Raw genomic sequence first — 17,043 nt, 5'->3', positions numbered from 1 at the left:
AACCGATTCAAAACTGTCACCAAAACAGCCAACCAAGTAACGACTTAACTGCTCTTCCCTGCAAAGAAGTTATCGGTCCCCTAAATGCACTTATAAAGACTCTCCTGACTCCCCTGTTCTTCTTCACTCTCGTGACTTCTGCATATGTTCATTTTCCTTTCTCTTTCCCTTTGAAACCACACCCACCATTTTCAGAGGTGGAAAACACTTGGACAAGTATTGCTCAGAGCTGAAGTGGAGACTCCTAGGGCCCTTAACTTCATATACAACATGAACCACGCCCCTACTAAACCTTTTACCTTTGGAAATACAAGACAATACTTCTTAGCTTCCACATCTCACACTGAATAGAGTAAAAACCTACCAGTTTCATTTGAACGACACTCCAGCCTAAACTTTCTTCCTCTATCTTCTCAAACTTTTAGACACCTCAAACTTGACTATCCTCTACACCAAGCTTTCACACCTTCCAACTGATAGCTCAAACTCTTTTCTCCAAATCTTATCCAAGAAGAAAAGTCTTTGCTCTTTTATAAAATAATCCCTCTCGGCTTACCTCAGACCACTTCAATGGAGATTTCGAAGGTCTTGGATTCTACTGCAAACCAACACTTTCCACCTTTCAAACCTCCTCTCACCTCCGAGGAAGCAGTCATCTCACATTTTCATCTCAACAAGTTTTAGTAGATATGACATGTTTTTACAATGAACCCGACATATTTTGTAAAAAAGAAAATCTATAAAATAACCTTAATGAGTGTTTAATAAACTAATTTAATAACTTAAAATGATTTAATAACTTAATTTAAGTCATTAAATAAATTAAAGAATTTTTATAAAATAGTTTAATGGTATTACTTAAAGTCAAAAATAATTTTAAGTAATTAGTAAAAACAATTAACTTATTTTTAAGTTCATATATACGTTTTACTTTTTTTAACCTTATTTGTCATAGTTATCTCTATGATCTTTTTTACTACTCTACAACCTTTATTGTTATTTATATCATTTGCTCTAGTTATAATTTATGAGAATAAATATGCCAATTTAGTGATTTAAAATAAATTCTATGTTAATTTTATCAAACAACCTTAATAACTTAAAGTGACTTACTAACTAAATTTAAGTTATTAAATAAATTAAATATATTTAGTAAAATAACTTCAATGATATGATTTAAAGTTAAAAATAACTTCAAATAATAAATAAAAATAATTAACTTATTCTTAAATTCATATTTTCATTTTACCCTTATTTGTTTTAGTTACTTATACGATATCTTTTATTTTTCTACGACTTCCATTGTTACTCGATTTTTTTTCTTAATTATAATTTATGAGAATAAAAATTTTAATTTGATGATTTATGATAAATTTTATTAAATAATCTTAATACTTAAAGTAAAAAAATTAAGTAATAAGAATATGTAATTTAATTATAATTTAATTTAAGCATTAAATAATGAATATTAAATTTTACCAAACATCCCGGAGTCTTATAATTGAAGTTGCCAAAATTCCATCCTAATCTTTTTCAAAAATTATTTATTTCTACAAACTTCCCCAAGGTGACAATTTTGGAAACCTGTCAAAGGATCGTATATTATTATTTATTATTATTTTTTGTTATTTCTCTCCAAGCTCAATTCAAATTCCGCTAAGCTAAAATTGAGTTCGTCTACGAAGACTACGATGATCTTGATTCTTGACTGGGGTTCACTGGGTTGACTCGTCTTCTGCAATGAAGGGAGGATGCTGTAAAAGTCAGAGACAACCTCTACGATTCTGCAATTGCCATGGAGCCAAGTCTTTGTTTCTTCTTGATTGCTCTCATCTCCGCTTTCTTCCTCATCACCTATTCTTCGGCTTTACCTATACTTGGAATTCACCCGCTAGGTTCTCTCTTCCTTCCTCTAAATTCTTTGGAAATTTTCAGGTGTATGACACATCATCTGGGTCTCTCTCTAAGCAATTCACATGGATGCGAATCTCACTCTCTCTGCTTGAACCCTTATAAAAGAGCATGCCCTGATTTGGAAATGAAATATTACTATCACTCTCCTTAAACCGTATCAATCGGGTTTTTCTGAAAGATAATAGAGCATACCTTGATCTCCATATTGCAAGTTACTACTCTCTTCTCAAACCCTAATAATTGGGGTTTTTGGACATAGTGGAACATGCCCATATCTCCGAATTTCATGTTACACAATCTGTTTCTCTTCTTAAACCCTAACAATTGGTTTTTTCAGATAACCAGGCATACCCAGATCTCCTAATTGCATGTTTCTGCCTGCCTTTCTTCTCTCTTCTTAAACCCAAATAATTGGGTATTTTAGGGGAGAATAGAACATACCCGGATCCCCACATGGCATGTTTATGCTACTCTCTCCTTAGACTAAAAAAATTGGGGTTTTAGAGATAATAGGGCATATCCGGGTTTCCAATTGCTTGTTACCTTGGATTTTTGTTTGTTTGATTGAATTGAGATAGTTTATGTTGTTCCAGATGAGAAGTACTATGCCTCACAGGCGATCAAGTGCAAGGATGGGTCGAAGTTCTTTAACAAAGCCCGAATCAATGACAATTTCTGTGACTGCATTGATGGAACGGATGAGCCTGGTATCATTTAAAAACTACAATTCTATTGGTTTCTCATGGAGAAATTTTACAACAAATGTGGAATCTTAACTGCAGAATTATGAATTTCTGTTGTGCAGCCTGTGGCAACAAATGATTAATCCTTTCTAAGGAGGAAAAAGAAATTTCTTGGGCATATACATGCTTTTGTAAACTTTAGAAACTTGAGAAATCATTTGTGAGAATCAAAAAGGATGAGACAGAGAATTCGGAAAATTTGGGATCTATTTTGTTTTGCCTTGCATAATAATGTTTTCTTTTTTTGGCAACACTGGACGTAAATGATGCAGAAAACTCATTAGAAGTTCATCTCTTGTATGTGCTTTGGAAAGCTCTTCCAATGTTTTTTTTTTTTTTTTTTTTTCACTTAGATGTTAAAAATTCATTTTGTTGGTTCAAAATTTGGTAGGAAAAAGCGATAGTAGAATAAGAAAACAACCTTTATTTGAAATCCAAGAGGCATCAATTCATTTTTTGTTGGGTTTACTTCTGTCTTTCGATGTGTCTTTGCACCTGTTGAAATTTGGCCCTGGAAGTTTCAGAAACTATGAGATTCAAATATCTATTCATCTGTCATGTTGAGAGAAAATGTATGTATAAAGAACTCCATTTCCTCATAATTTTGGCCCTTTCTGACAACCTGAGTGCTCATAGCATAAGTGTACAGCTAAAGTTCAATCTCAAAACAATATTGCTTTTAATAGTCTTCCTATTTTAGTTTAGCGTACAGATTTTATCAAGATAGGGTTTATCATATTTTCCTTTGTATCTATCATGCACTGCAACTTAAATCTATTGAAAATCAAGGATTATTATTATTTAAAAAAAATTCTGGATTGATTTTATTTTCGAATTGTTCATGTCTCAGTGAATTTTTTGGCATTCTTATTTTTGTAGGAACATCGGCTTGCCCTGCTGGAAAATTTTATTGTAAGAATGTGGGAAGTACACCAAAGTTTTTGTTTTCTTCTCAAGTGAATGACCATTTTTGTGGTAAGTGTTACTTGTTAGGTTACTTCTCTTTATAAGCATAAGTAGCCAAGACATCTTTGATTACTTCCTTTTGTGTGGGTAATTAGATGTATAGTTCAAGCGGGCCACAGCCTAGGTGCCAACATCTTGCCCTCAAATTCAATTTTTCTATATTCATACTCATTGGAGACATGGCCATTACAAGCTTCATTTCATCTTAGTTTCAAATGGCTTCTTCCTGGAATCACATGCATCATTTGTTACATTCCAATGAAAGACCATTTAGAATTAAAGATTGAATGGCTTACTCTGAATAGGGAAAAAAATTGAATAGCCAAGAGATGACTCCTAAGGTTTTGAAAATGTCTATATTTTGCATGTTTTGCTGCCTCCTAGTTGATCTAATAAGATATTAGCATCTGATATATCACCCTTTTTGAGTTGACCTGGTGGGCATAGTCTCAGTGTTAGTAGCACAGAATTCTTTAGCAGTTAACCGGATTTATCTTTATACTGCTACCTGTGTAGCCTGAAATTCAAGATTTGTTTCCAATTTTTTTTCATGATCAGTGAAACTTAGATATGTTCTTATGACTTCAATTTAATTTTTAGTTGTCAATTCATTTCTTTGTAGATTGCTGCGATGGGAGTGATGAGTACAGTGGTAGCATCAATTGTCCCAACACATGTGTCATGGGTGGGGATGTTGAATACCAGACTAAAAGTCATGTCTCAGCGATCGGTGAAGTGGATCCTATTGATGTGAAAGAAGCTAAGACTAAGCTTAATTTAGAGGATCAGATTCATAAACTTACAGGTATTGTATTTCATTTATGGAAGTTTTGGTGCAACTGAAAACTGTCTCTCATAAGTTGGGGTTTGGTGATTGCAGGGTTGAAGATAGTGATAATTCTACAGGTGGTTCTTATTGGTTGCGTGCTGGGTTTTTGCCTCTTCCGTCGACGTGCCAGGTCTAGAAGGCGTTATCGTTGAGAAAACCCACCTTGAGCTATGAGGCTTCAAGTCTTACATGCAGATCAGCTGATCTTCCAAGCCACTGCTTTTTTGAGTGCAACCATTCTGATTTCTTGTGGCATGATCCAATCCGGAATTGATTTAGAAGCCGACTACATTAGTTTTTAGAAACTTTTTAGAAACAGTACATGATCTGGCAAGGACCAGAACAACATATGTACATTCTGCACCCCAGGAAACAAACTATATTATTAGAGTTATGGATTGTCTATTTGCATTTGAGGAATTCGAGATGATCTTTTAGTAATGAATTTCTGTCTTTGCCTTTCTGGTTCTGTGCTTGTACCTCAGATTGAGAATGGTAAAGGTCTGCTGATTTGTCTTTCAAGCTTGTTACCCTGTGTTGGAGTGACTTTTGCAAAGTCAAAAGTTCTTTTTTAAGTTCAACAAGAGTTCCTATCTTGTTTAACTAATTTTAATTTTGTTCAAAGAGTTTGTCATGTTTCTAATGATAGAAGTTTTTTTTTGATTTATACAAGAAGTTTTTTCATGTTTGATAAAAATGTTATAATATTAATATTATCTTACTCTCAATGGTCACCAGTTCTAGTCCCCTCAGGGCCACCGGGGGTTTATCTAATTGTTAACTTCAAGGCCCCGTAGGATTAGACGTAAGCTGGCCCGGACATCCATGGATATCAAAAAAAAAAAAAGAAGTTACAATATTAATATTGTCTTTTAAAGATTGTAACATTGGTTTGAACTTTAAGCCAAAAATTGAAGTTATCCCAAACGGACCCTATGTATAGCCATAAACCAGTCTAATAATGAATTTACCACAACCCAAAATTTCATTCCATCTTATTTGTTATCCTTACCACCTCGTTTTTTAGTACAAATTAATTGAGGAGTGTCATTGGCTTCTGCGTTGTATAAATATCCGGGGAAATCAGAGTGTAAAATGTATTTTTCAAGATGTCACCCATACCCATAGGTCCAAGCTCGGCCCAAAACCTTTGGGCCCAACAAAAACCATGAGGGCCTTTGCCCAGACCAGGCCATTTACACTCCTAACCAGCCATGTTATTGGTTCCAAAGATCGGAGGTTAGGATTCGGCTAAAGTTGAATTGGGAAGTGCTCATTATTCTTAGCCTCAGAGACCGTTGGGCATGCAATCAAATCTAGACCCAGGAATCCACAATTCTATTTGGGTCTAATCCATGAGGGTACTCTCTTTGAAGTTCATTTTCTTGCTATGAATCATAGTATGATTTCTGTTTCATGTGTTGAGCATCACCTGTTCGATACGTTTCCTCTGTGACATCTGGGTTTTCGAGTAAGGCAGAGAGGGAAAGGAGTGGGCACGAGCCAACTATTCAGAAAAAGAATTGAAACCCACCATTTGATGCATGATATATTAATGTAGCATCCGCTCAAAATTTTTAACATGCTAGTTATTGAGCTGATGCATAAGAACTTGTCATTGTTATTGCCCATTACCCTCTCTTCCACCTTTGGTATGCTGGATGCAGTAAACAAAATGGAATTGAGAAACCCTTTTCATTCCAGTTTCAACTAACTTCTATAAAGATCACTTCAAGGACTTGAGGGTTTTTTATTTTTATTTTTATTTTTTTATTTATTGTAAGCATGTTTACCAGCGAGCTAAAAGGTTGGCTAAATGTATTAACTAGTTAAACAACATTTGTTTCGTTACAGGAAGATTTGATCTAAGAACTTTGTGTCTGATTTTTGTTGTATCTATAATGAACACATGTATGGTGTATCTTTCTCTTGACAATGTAAATTTCAGCTTTTAAATGAACCATATATATATATTTTTTTTTTAAGAAAAAAGGATGATCACTTTGAAGGGGATTTTTTTTTTTTTTTAATAACTATGGAGAACCTTTTTTCTGGGGGCTTTTGAACATTTTTGTTTTTATTTTTCACCTACTGAACTTCACAATTTAAGTTTTTTTTTTGTATACTTGTGTGTGTGTGTGTGTGATCTCTATACCTGCTTCAAAAGTCTTCTTGAAGAAAAAAATCTCCAGATTCTGTTATATCTGTAATTCAGAAGGAGGTTGCATACTAAATTCTTGAAAATCTGTAGGCTATGCAAGTATTGACTAGCTTCTAAGCATGGGGCCTTTGGTTGATTAGCTTGACATGGGTAGTGGCATTAAGACAATAATCTTTAATTTTGATTCAGTGCAGGGAAGAAGTTGTTCAATAACTCATTATTTCATTTGTTGGTTATTATTATTATTTGTTTGTACTTTCTTTTCTGAATTGCTTATAGGCATTTTCTTTCTTTTCTTCTCCTTCTTGTTAAGCGTGTTTCTTATGGAAATTTTCTTTCCATACAAATAATATATCTTGCAAATTCTAACCTTGAGGAAATGAGGCAACCAGATTTTTGTGGTCCTTAAAAGGTGCAGAGATGCAGCTTTCTACAATTTTAAATTTCACTTACGTTCAAATTCTAATAGTTTCCAAGACCATAATATTCCTTGACATGTATGGTCACTCTGCAGGAAATCTTTAGATCTATCATAACATGTTTTTATTAAAATATTCATTTTGCTAAGTAATTGCTTAACATATGCCATTGTTTCTGGTTCATTTTTTCCAGCTACCAACTTTTATGGAAGCATATAAACCTCTGCAGGTTCCATGTTTTGACATACATGCTTGCTCACTGGCAAATTAATGTCTTACACACTCAAAAATGGCAATTGGAGCAACAAAACTATGCAGATCTCTCTTTCATTTTCATTATTCTCTCCGCCAGATTTCTTCAATTCATTCAATCACTTCATCACAGACACTCGAAGAATCTATTAAAGCTGCAGTTGAATCCAAAACCTACCAGAAAATTCCTGACCTTCTCATCTCCTTAGAAGAAACTTGCCTAAACCCGAATCCCTTCTCATTCCTCTCTACCTTCTCCCAGAACCTCAGAACCCAGGTTGTTGATGAAATTTTACAATCCTTTATCCCTCTCAGACCGCGCTCTCGCCCCCAGATTGCATATGCCTGCCTCCTCTCTTTTACACTCCAAAGCGCCAATCCCCTCCCTCTTGCTCTTGCAATTCTCCAACGTACTCTTCGCTCTGGCTGCATTCCTGTCCCCCAAACCCACCTTCTTCTCTCCTCTGCATGGCTTAGCCGACGACGACAATCTCATTCTGTCTCTAATATCCTATCAGAAATGCAATCAATTGGATATTACCCTGATTGTGGCACCTGCAATTACCTTATTTTATCCCTCTGTGCTATTGATCAGTTGGTGGAAGCTGTAATAGTTTTGAAGAGCATGGGTCAGGTGGGATGTATCCCTGATTTAGAGGGTTATGGGTCTGTAATTGGTGCAATGTGTGCAATGAGGAGGACCACCGATGCGACAGAATTGATGAAGGAAATGGTGGCAAAAATTGGATTGACACCAAGGCAAGGAACAGTGTTGAATCTGGTGGCAGCTTTGCGGGCAAAGAAAGAGATTTGGAAAGCAGTTGAGATGATTGAGTTTTTGGAGGGAGAGGATTTCAATGCTGGGTTTGCAAGCTATGAGTCGGTGCTAGAGGGGTGCTTGGCATGTCATGAGTTTGTCTTGGCTGGAAAGGTTGTGATGGGGATGACAGCAAGAGGATTTATTCCATATATTGGGGTCAGACAGAAGGTAGTTGAGGGGCTGGCTAATCTTGGTGAGTGGAAACTTGCTTTGGCTGTGAGGCAAAGATTTGCAGATTTGAGATCTTAAGTCCTTAACATTCCAAAGAGAGAAGGGAATGAATACATACTGCAATGACTAGGAGACATTGGTATCCTGACTTCATTTATAAGATGATCTAACCTTAGTTGGCTCTGCAGTAGTCTGAGGTCATTGATTACTGGTGCCTGCTTTTCCATAAATTGGTCAAGAGGGAGTTGGGATGAATCTGTTGCCAAATTCCATTACAGCTTGACAGACAGTTTTGTGTATTCTTTTTGTTGTTATATACTATTTGTAACAACATGATGAATTGGTAGGAGAAAAAAGGGTCAGATTTGCTCAATTATACAGAAATTTGAGTTGAACATTGCTGGCTTGGGATCACGTAGCCAGGATTTCTCATTTGCTAGCATGTCCGGTGATTTTCTTTCTTTTTTGTTTGCACAGCCTTCCAGGTTGTTCTGTTCTTTATCATCTTCATAACTATTCTGTTACATCAGGTCTTTGTAATTGTCACTTCCTTTAATTCTTCTTGTGAAGCTATTCTGTCAGGTTTGTCTTTGACCGATCAGGGAGTTTGTGTAACCAACTATTCAGCTGGGAATGGTGGGACTTAAAGCTTGCACCTTGCCACCATTACAAGTAAGAATTTGGTCACTATTTATTATTCATTTTTATGTTTTGTCTATGGTTTGGTTCAAGTACTCTAAGTTTCCAATCAAAGGTAATCCAGATTGTTTATGGAAGGATTAGACCCCTCGATTTACCTCCAATGAGTTGGTTAGAGGACCTTGTCCCCCTGATTCCAAAATTCTTAAATTCACCACATATGATGTCTGGGAATTTTTTGTATCCACTTCACCAAATATCTCTGCCATTTTCTCTCTTCAACCCATCTAAGCACTTTTGAAGTGAGATATCTCCAATTTAATAATTTTTGTCTCAGTAAAAGTTGATCAATCCCACACACAAATATAATTAATCTTACATTGAATACAGGATTTAGTGTGGAATACCCACCTATTCAGTTGTCTGAAACTCTATAGATATAAAAAACTATGGATGGTTGATCAACCACAAATAATCCTCTAAATCTGAAACAAACGAATACAGCTTTACCTGATTCGAATGTACCTACTTACCATAGTTTTATACCATTCAACACCTACACTCTTTCTTCATGTTGTCGATGCAGCACCTTATGCTTCTTAGCAAAAATCTCAACACCATGCTGAGACTAGTGGATCGAATACCTTTTATTGTCAAAAAGATTTTTCTAGATTGCTTTTGAAAGGTTAAGAGTTGGAGTATTGAGGCTACAGGGGATGGCTAATCTCTTATGCATCATGTTCAATGGAATGAATCTAAGTATTTATACCAAAAACTTAGAGCATAGATTTGGAAAACCATTCTAATGTTAATTTTACAAAAATGTCCAACAGAATAAAATCGCAAAAAAATAAGTCCAATGTTCGAATGACCTGAAGGGAACATTTGAACATTGTATGGAACATTTGAATGTTCCCGAACTTAGTGTTTGAATGCCCTGTAGAACATTTGATTGCTCCTACTTGATATTCGAATGCCTTACCCCATATTCGTGTTCAAAAATTTGTTTCTCATGCTTTTCTTCAAAATTAACACCCATTTATCTTTCGTAGCCATTTCTTATACTTCAATAATCCCAAATACATAAATACCTCAAGAAATATCAACTTTGAAATAGCTCAAAGTTGAATGGGAACTGATAATACCCTTGGAAGTATGATGCATCAGACTCAATAAGAATTGGAATAAAATTGTCAACCTAATACACATCAACAGCAAGTATCATAGTGGCGTAGCCAATGTTAGAGAGTCATGAGTCTTTCACTTAATGTCACATAACCAAGATAGTTCTAATTAACATGGTATTGGGAGCTTTCTATCTCTGTACTACAACACATTGTTGTAACCATACTGGTGTAGGACAACCAACAACCCCATGGTGGTTCCTTACAAGCAAATGAAGTGGGCTAAGGCTTAAATCTTTTAGGATGTAAAAAGAGGAGCAAGGAATAAAATTATGACAACAGAAAAAGGAAAATAAAAGGTAGCAAAAGAAAAGATAAAGAAGAAAAGGTAGAAGACCTTAGTACTAAGGCCCTAGTACTCTCACCCAGAAGAAAAACAATGGACTCTCATCATTGGAAATTTCAAGGTTTGCATAAAAATTCATATTATTAATCATTCATTCATTAATGTCTTGGTTAAGATCAAATATCCTTATTTATAGGTTTCAAGAAACTCAAACTTGAAAAATTATAGAAACAGAAACCTAATGTATATGGTAATGTATCATTACTCCTAAGCCAATCAAATATATATAGATAATTTACCATTTCCTTTTTTAAATTGTCTCAATAAAATCTAACTCAATTGATTTTTTCTTTTCCTCAATAAAATCACTTTCATCTCTAATTAAGGTTCTTTTGGGAGAAAATATATCAAAGATGAATATTAACATTCATATTTTATGGCCCCTATAAAAACAGTGTTTTTGAGATCAAAATAAATGGGAGAGCTTGAAATTAATGAGATCTATAATTCATGAACATCTAAATCCTGTCTTTTCAAAAGATATCTAAATCCCCTATCTTCAATGAGATATCTAAATTCCATGTACAAGGGATACAGAAAAAGAGATTGGATAAGTTATTCTTCCCACATATCCAATCTAATCCTCGACACATTATGAAAAATATCCTACCCAAGCTCTTGTCCAGCATAACAAAAATGGCTTATGTGAATTGTTTCCTGAAGACTCTGAACTTCATTCCGGCCACATCAATGTTACCTTTTCAATACTGGGTCAGAAAGTCCAATGCAAATGATTGAGTTGGTCTAGGGTAATGTCAAATTGATCCAACCATAACCAAGTTGCCACTCTAATGATCACATATATAATAGCTAAGAGGTACTACCAGAAAGAAAGGTTGATGTTTGCATTCTTTTCCTCCTCATTTACTAGTTTTTATGTTGTATCAGAAAATGTTTTGCAGGAATTGTAAAAAGAAAATTAAGAAAAAAGGTGAATATTGTGTATCAAAGAACTAATGTTTATCAAGCAATTATTTATTTATTTATTTATCATCTGCTTGAGAAATAACACTTGATCTTATGATAAGCTTGTCTGTATCCAATTCCCTTTTCATATTTTACTTCTATTTTACATAAATAACTATGAGGAGGAACCAGCTTCACCTACCAGACTTACGGCCTTGATGGGGTAGCTGGCCTCCATGGCAATGCCACAAATGCCTTCATCATCTCTGGAGTCGCGTATCATCCTTGCATAGCCAGCTTCCCCCCAACCTGTGCCCCATGAATTCTTCACTAGCCAATATTTTTTACCATTATCTTCTCCATAGCCAATTACTGTTACTGCATGGTTTAGTTGCTTCCCACAAAAGCCATTGAAGATCCCTTTGGAATAGAGCTGGAATTCATAACCACCAGCATCAATTGCAACAGATACAGGTTGTTTAGCTACTGCAGCTTGTAATATCTTCTCATTATTGGGAGGAACTGTCTCATAGCCACTGATTTTCACCACATGGTTTGCAGCTTTGTCTTTGTTACAAATGCCTTGTTCTCCTATGTAAGGATAATTTCTTGCAGTGGTGATGCCGCCATTTTGTTTTATGAATTTAAATGCGTTCACCATGTATCCACCATTGCAGCCTTCATTCCCACTGTCAATATCGCAGTCTAAGAGCTCTTGTTCGGACAGAGACACCAATTTCCCTGTTCTGATCTTGTTGATGCCTTCCACGGCTGCCACAGTAGAGAATGCCCAGCAACTTCCTGTATCAAAAGGTAGGTGCCATCAGATCTCCCTCAAGTAAAACCATAGCATTAAGACTTCCACAACAATAACTGAAATTTCAACTAGTCTGGAGTGTCTAAGATCATATTCAGCTTAGGATTTCGGCTTTCTTCTGTCACCTAAAAATGTGTTTGGAGTTGAACTTCATTGGAGAATCATTTCTAGTGATTACGCCAATGATCTCAATGGCATATTTCTGGTTTCATTTGTAAAGGGTTTGGTTATCTATTTCTAACTCAAGAAGGCCAGCTTGTCCCAGAAGCAGGTGATAGACCATCTTGTAGGAAAAATTGTAATGGCCTGAAGTCATTTAGGTGGATCTGAATTAGAAACCTAAGCAAATATCTAGTTGTGGAGTTAAATAGATAACTAGAAGTCATTCTTCGGTTTTAAAAACCAAGGAAAAAGTTGTACCACATTCCCCTTGATTCCTGACTGGAGTTACAGCACCCATTTTCCTCCAATCCACACTTATTGGCAAAACCTTACTTCTCTCACGTTTGAAGCTGCTTTGGTTCTTCCTTGAGGTCTCTGATGTTCCAAGACCCATGTAGAGAGCTTTATACTCTTCATTTGTCATATCTGCAAATTGGTTGTCAGTGAGTGTAAATGAGAAATTTTGAGCATTGATGTAGTTGATGAACCGAACATTGGATTGGTAAATCCCAAAATGCCGTTGCCATTCATCTCTGTTCTTGTACCTTCGGCCATGTTGTACCAGCCACCTTTCATACCTTTTCTCCATGTCGCTCATTTCAGACTCCATAGGCTCATGTTCCTCAGAAAATGCACTCCAAGATACCCCAACAGTCCACATAATTAGAAGAGCGAAGTAAACATTCCTGCAGAACATAGATGTCTTCATAGTTAGTTTGGATGTAGATGGAGAATGAAAGCTTATGCCTCTGAGTGACTATTAATGCAGATTAGAGCATGAGAAATTTTACATAAACTATTGGTTGTATCAGCTACATGTTGCTGTACTTATTTATCCTTTTCAGTCTCTTAAGGCTTCTTGTTTCGTTTATGTTGCTCATGCTTTTTGTGCTTGTGAGTTTCAGTCCGTGAAGTCTTCTATGTTTCATTTTTGGTTTGTGGTTTATGTCGTTTCCTCCGTGGCTTTTGCAGCTGTGGGCAATAGACGTGCAGGTGAGTTGATTGTTCTGTTAGATTTTCTACCTGCTTCCTCCCTCGTAGATATTATTTGCCTGGAGACTTTAGGGACTTTAAAAGGTGTCTACACGATTAAGAACAGTCAGTTATTTATATAAGTCAAAAACTTTTTCATCTAACTGATATGGGGTATCACAAACACAGTTTGGAATTCTTGACTTTGGGTCGGGTTGGGACTCCTAAATCTCACCAGGATGATGCTCACACAAATGTCATGGACAGATGAACGCACCCAACACGAAAGAGTTTAATACAAAATGCAGGAAGCCATTCCATTCAAGTTTGTTAACTAGGACGCTGTGTGTTGAATTTGCTGATAAAAATCTTGTGTTGCGTACATATGGCTGTTGGGTCATTAGCTTTTGTCTCATCTCCTATATAGTATATGGTCTTGTCCGATTCGATTGAATGGAATAATAGAGCTGTGCCACATTGCATGATAGATTCAGTACCTTCAACAATGGAACAGTGCCATGATAACTTTTACCATTAGATCATTCTTCTAAGATCCAAAAATTTTAAAATCCCTTGCATGGAGGAGAAGGAAAAGAAGTAAGGAAGAAATTGATTTCTGAAAAGTACTCAAGAAAGAATAAAAAAATATTAAAAACATTATTTTCTTAATTTTGTTTTTACTATGAAAAATATGAAAGAAAATCAAATATAATTAAAATTAATAAAAAAAATTATATATTTTAAAATTATTTAATTTTTATATAAAAAAAGTTAAATCAGTAAAAAGAGTTCAAAGTAGGATATTAAGGTAATTAATTGATGATAAATCTTTTTTTTTTTTTTTCATTTTTTCTTTTCTTCCACTTTTTCTTCCCTTACATTTTTGTTTGATTATATAATTCTATCCCAAATTTAAAAATAAAATTCTAAACTCATCTCAAAGTTGAGTAAAAGTGTGTTTGACAGTGTTTTCTTTAGAAGTGTTTTTACGGGAATCATTTATCAAGTGTTTCTTTAAAAAAATACTGTAAGAAATTTTTCAATACTATAAGTGATTTTTCATATGTTTTTAAAAGCGTTTTTAAAATTTTTCCAAATGCCTAATTTTTATTTAAAAACACTTTTAAAGTAAAAGATTTTTTAAAAGTGTTTCTTAAATTTTGTCAAATATTTAATTTTTATTAAAAAATACTTTTTAGAGTAAAAATACTTCCTAAAATCATTATTAAATAGATTCTAAAAATCCGTTTGACAATGTTTTATTTGAAGTATTATTAATAAAAGTGTTTTCTCCGAAAGTATTTAGAAGAATCAGATATTAAGTATTTTTTTTTTAAATGTATTGTAAGTAATTGATTTTTCAACATTATAAGTGATTTTTCAAATTTTAAAAAATTTAACGTGATGAATCAAACTCGCCCCTTATTGCCATCCTTAATCCCCTTCAAATGTTTTAAAATACATCCTTCTAAGTTTTAAGTTCTATAAAATAAGACACCCAATCTATGAAGAGAGCCACTCTACCTATTGTGGAGAGTTAGCCATAAAAATAAATTCAATATTTGAATAAAACCAAATGGGCATAATCATGTTAATTAGTATAGAGGACCCCACCCCATGTTAATGGACGTGCTTGTAATTATATCAACTGCAAGCTCAAACAAAATTGGGAACCCTAATCGGAAATAATTTGAATATCATGTCCTTCAAATAATTGTTTTTCAAATCAATATTAATCAAATAAGTGTTGGCTTGACCTCTTACAATGTACTTGATGCATCATGCAGCGGCAAAAAGCATGGAATGAGTGTTGCCTTCACCTACTAGAATCCACTCGTGAATATGAATAGAATGAATGTGAATCATAATACAATGTGCCAAAAAATAATAATAATAATAATAATAAAAATCCAAGTTAGCATGTGATTAGATTTGAATTAGGAAGAAATGTATTTTCGTATATTTGTATAAAAATAATTATAAAATAAGAATTCTCTAAAAATAATTCACATTTTATGTGCTCATTGGTCAAAAATAATATTTAGGATAATCAAATGTCATACATGTATCATTAAAAAGTAGTATGAAATGTTAATTATTTTCATATAATTACTTAAAATTTGTATTTTATAAATTTAATTTTTTTTCTTTCTTTAATACTTACCGATATCCAGATATAGCGTTGAGGCTGAACGGATTCTAATTTGAATAGAATAAGAAAATTATAAACATAATTGAGTTTTGTTGTATGACTAAACCTTAACCAAAGTCATAAATTAGATAACAAAATGCTTACTTAATTGCCAAGCACTTAAAAGAGATAAAATACTTATACTTGGTGTAACTTCTTAACTTTGACAAACTAAAATTAGAAGCCAAAAAACTAATTTCTATAAGAAGCAATTTTACATATTAAGCTTTTTTTCTTTTAAGTTAAAAACTCTTTAAACAAAATTATTCAGATACATTGAAATATGTTTATCGAGTTTAAAACAAGTTTTTGAGGTCTCGAAAATTAATAAAATTAATCAAAAACCATTTTTAAACCTTTTTTTTTTTTTTGTCTTTTCTTTTGCATGTGATTAATGCAGAGCTTGTAAAGATAACATACTTCTCATTTTCAACATTTTGGCTTAATGAAGAATCAAGACAAGGCTTAATTGGTAAGCACTTTGTAATGGGGAAACGCGGAAGAAGTATATAATTATAAAAGGTTTGCGGGTGATGATGATTAGTGGCTTCCTTACACAAGAAATAAGAAAGGAGGATAAGGGAGGAAGGTGGAAGGCAGCAAGAAACAGTGATGGAGAGGGGAATAGGGACACATGCCCTACATGTGGGTATGGTTTGGGGACAAAGCAAAGATTAACTTAGAGCGTGCAAACAATTCACATGGCCATGCCCATCTTCCTTCCTTTTTTTATTTATTTTAAAATTCTTTTTTTGGGAGTTCCTTTCCCTTCACAGCTCATGCCCCTAAATCCCACACCTCCAACTCTTCCCACTTTTCTTATTATTATCCTCTTTCCTTTTTATTCTTTAATGGGTACATCTCCCCTATATTCCTACTACATTCACAATGGTGCCCAAATCTTTACATCAGATGATCATCATGGGTTTTGGGATTATCTGTCCCAAAGCCAATCGATTATTTAAATCAATTCAGACTTATCATTTCCATGCAACTTTTAAAGAAAATTTTTAATTATATTCATATAAATACAAATTTTAATAATTTATTTTTATGGGTAATATGTTAGAAAAATGGAAAAAAAAAAACTAAATTATATATGTATAATCCAGATGAAGTAGATCGGGATAAGACAAATATGAACTACAGCAGAAATAATTAATGAGAGGGTTAGGTGGGTAGATAAAAAATTCAATAAGCCATTTAAATCATGAGATGGTCATGAAATTACACGTAAAAAATAAAAGTAGAATACAACAAACTAGATTTTGATTCCCATTTTTCCATGTGGTACATATGGTCATTTATTTCCATCATCGTCCCATTTCAATGTGCTAAAGCCAATAATTAAGAGATGGTTGAATATAGAGATGTGATGAAGAATGGTGAGTGGATCAGACGGTGATGGATGAAAGATGAAGGAGGGGGCATACACATGTGAATGTAAAATAATAATAATAGGAGTATTATTTATAAGTGAGGGGGGATAAAGCCTAAAGGGAAGGTCACAAGGGCACGTGGTCTCTGATTCCGCTAGTTATTAAACTACTG

At 34.2% G+C, this 17,043-nt stretch overlaps 3 protein-coding genes across 3 annotated transcripts; 2 read left to right on the top strand and 1 right to left on the bottom strand.

Annotated features, from left to right (window-relative positions):
* Positions 1–1,509: 1,509 nt before the first annotated feature.
* On the top strand, positions 1,510–4,921 carry LOC100264427 (glucosidase 2 subunit beta). Its single transcript, XM_002278811.5, has 5 exons — positions 1,510–1,895; positions 2,508–2,621; positions 3,537–3,632; positions 4,246–4,428; positions 4,504–4,921. Exons 1-5 carry the CDS (start codon positions 1,796–1,798, stop codon positions 4,602–4,604), a joined length of 594 nt encoding a protein of 197 aa, XP_002278847.1. The 5' UTR covers positions 1,510–1,795; the 3' UTR covers positions 4,605–4,921.
* A 2,400-nt stretch (positions 4,922–7,321) lies between these two features.
* On the top strand, positions 7,322–8,804 carry LOC100259255 (pentatricopeptide repeat-containing protein At1g06270). Its single transcript, XM_019223237.2, has one exon. It carries the CDS (start codon positions 7,322–7,324, stop codon positions 8,351–8,353), a length of 1,032 nt encoding a protein of 343 aa, XP_019078782.1. The 3' UTR covers positions 8,354–8,804.
* Positions 8,805–11,403: 2,599 nt separating this feature from the next.
* LOC100248881 (zingipain-2) lies at positions 11,404–13,147 on the bottom strand. Its single transcript, XM_002275855.4, has 2 exons — positions 12,588–13,147; positions 11,404–12,151 (listed from the first exon to the last, which is right to left on the bottom strand). The coding sequence occupies exons 1-2, from the start codon at positions 13,036–13,038 to the stop codon at positions 11,526–11,528; spliced, it is 1,077 nt and encodes a 358-aa protein (XP_002275891.1). The 5' UTR covers positions 13,039–13,147; the 3' UTR covers positions 11,404–11,525.
* Between the last annotated feature and the right edge of the window lie 3,896 nt (positions 13,148–17,043).

Source organism: Vitis vinifera, chromosome 12 (assembly GCF_030704535.1).
Source record: "Vitis vinifera cultivar Pinot Noir 40024 chromosome 12, ASM3070453v1".
Classification (NCBI taxonomy): Eukaryota; Viridiplantae; Streptophyta; class Magnoliopsida; order Vitales; family Vitaceae; genus Vitis; species Vitis vinifera.
Note: the sequence above shows the minus strand (reverse complement) of the source record. Positions and strands in the feature narration are given on the sequence as shown.

Coding starts and splice junctions, on each gene's coding strand:
- LOC100259255 (XM_019223237.2), top strand. CDS start 7,322: ATGGCAATTGGAGCAACAAAACTATGCAGATCTCTCTTTCATTTTCAT.
- LOC100248881 (XM_002275855.4), bottom strand. CDS start 13,038: ATGAAGACATCTATGTTCTGCAGGAATGTTTACTTCGCTCTTCTAATT. Junction 12,152..12,587: donor CAGGAATCAAGGGGAATGTG/GTACAACTTTTT, acceptor CTTTTGATACAG/GAAGTTGCTGGGCATTCTCT.
- LOC100264427 (XM_002278811.5), top strand. CDS start 1,796: ATGGAGCCAAGTCTTTGTTTCTTCTTGATTGCTCTCATCTCCGCTTTC. Junction 2,622..3,536: donor TGATGGAACGGATGAGCCTG/GTATCATTTAAA, acceptor TTATTTTTGTAG/GAACATCGGCTTGCCCTGCT. Junction 4,429..4,503: donor TCAGATTCATAAACTTACAG/GTATTGTATTTC, acceptor TGGTGATTGCAG/GGTTGAAGATAGTGATAATT.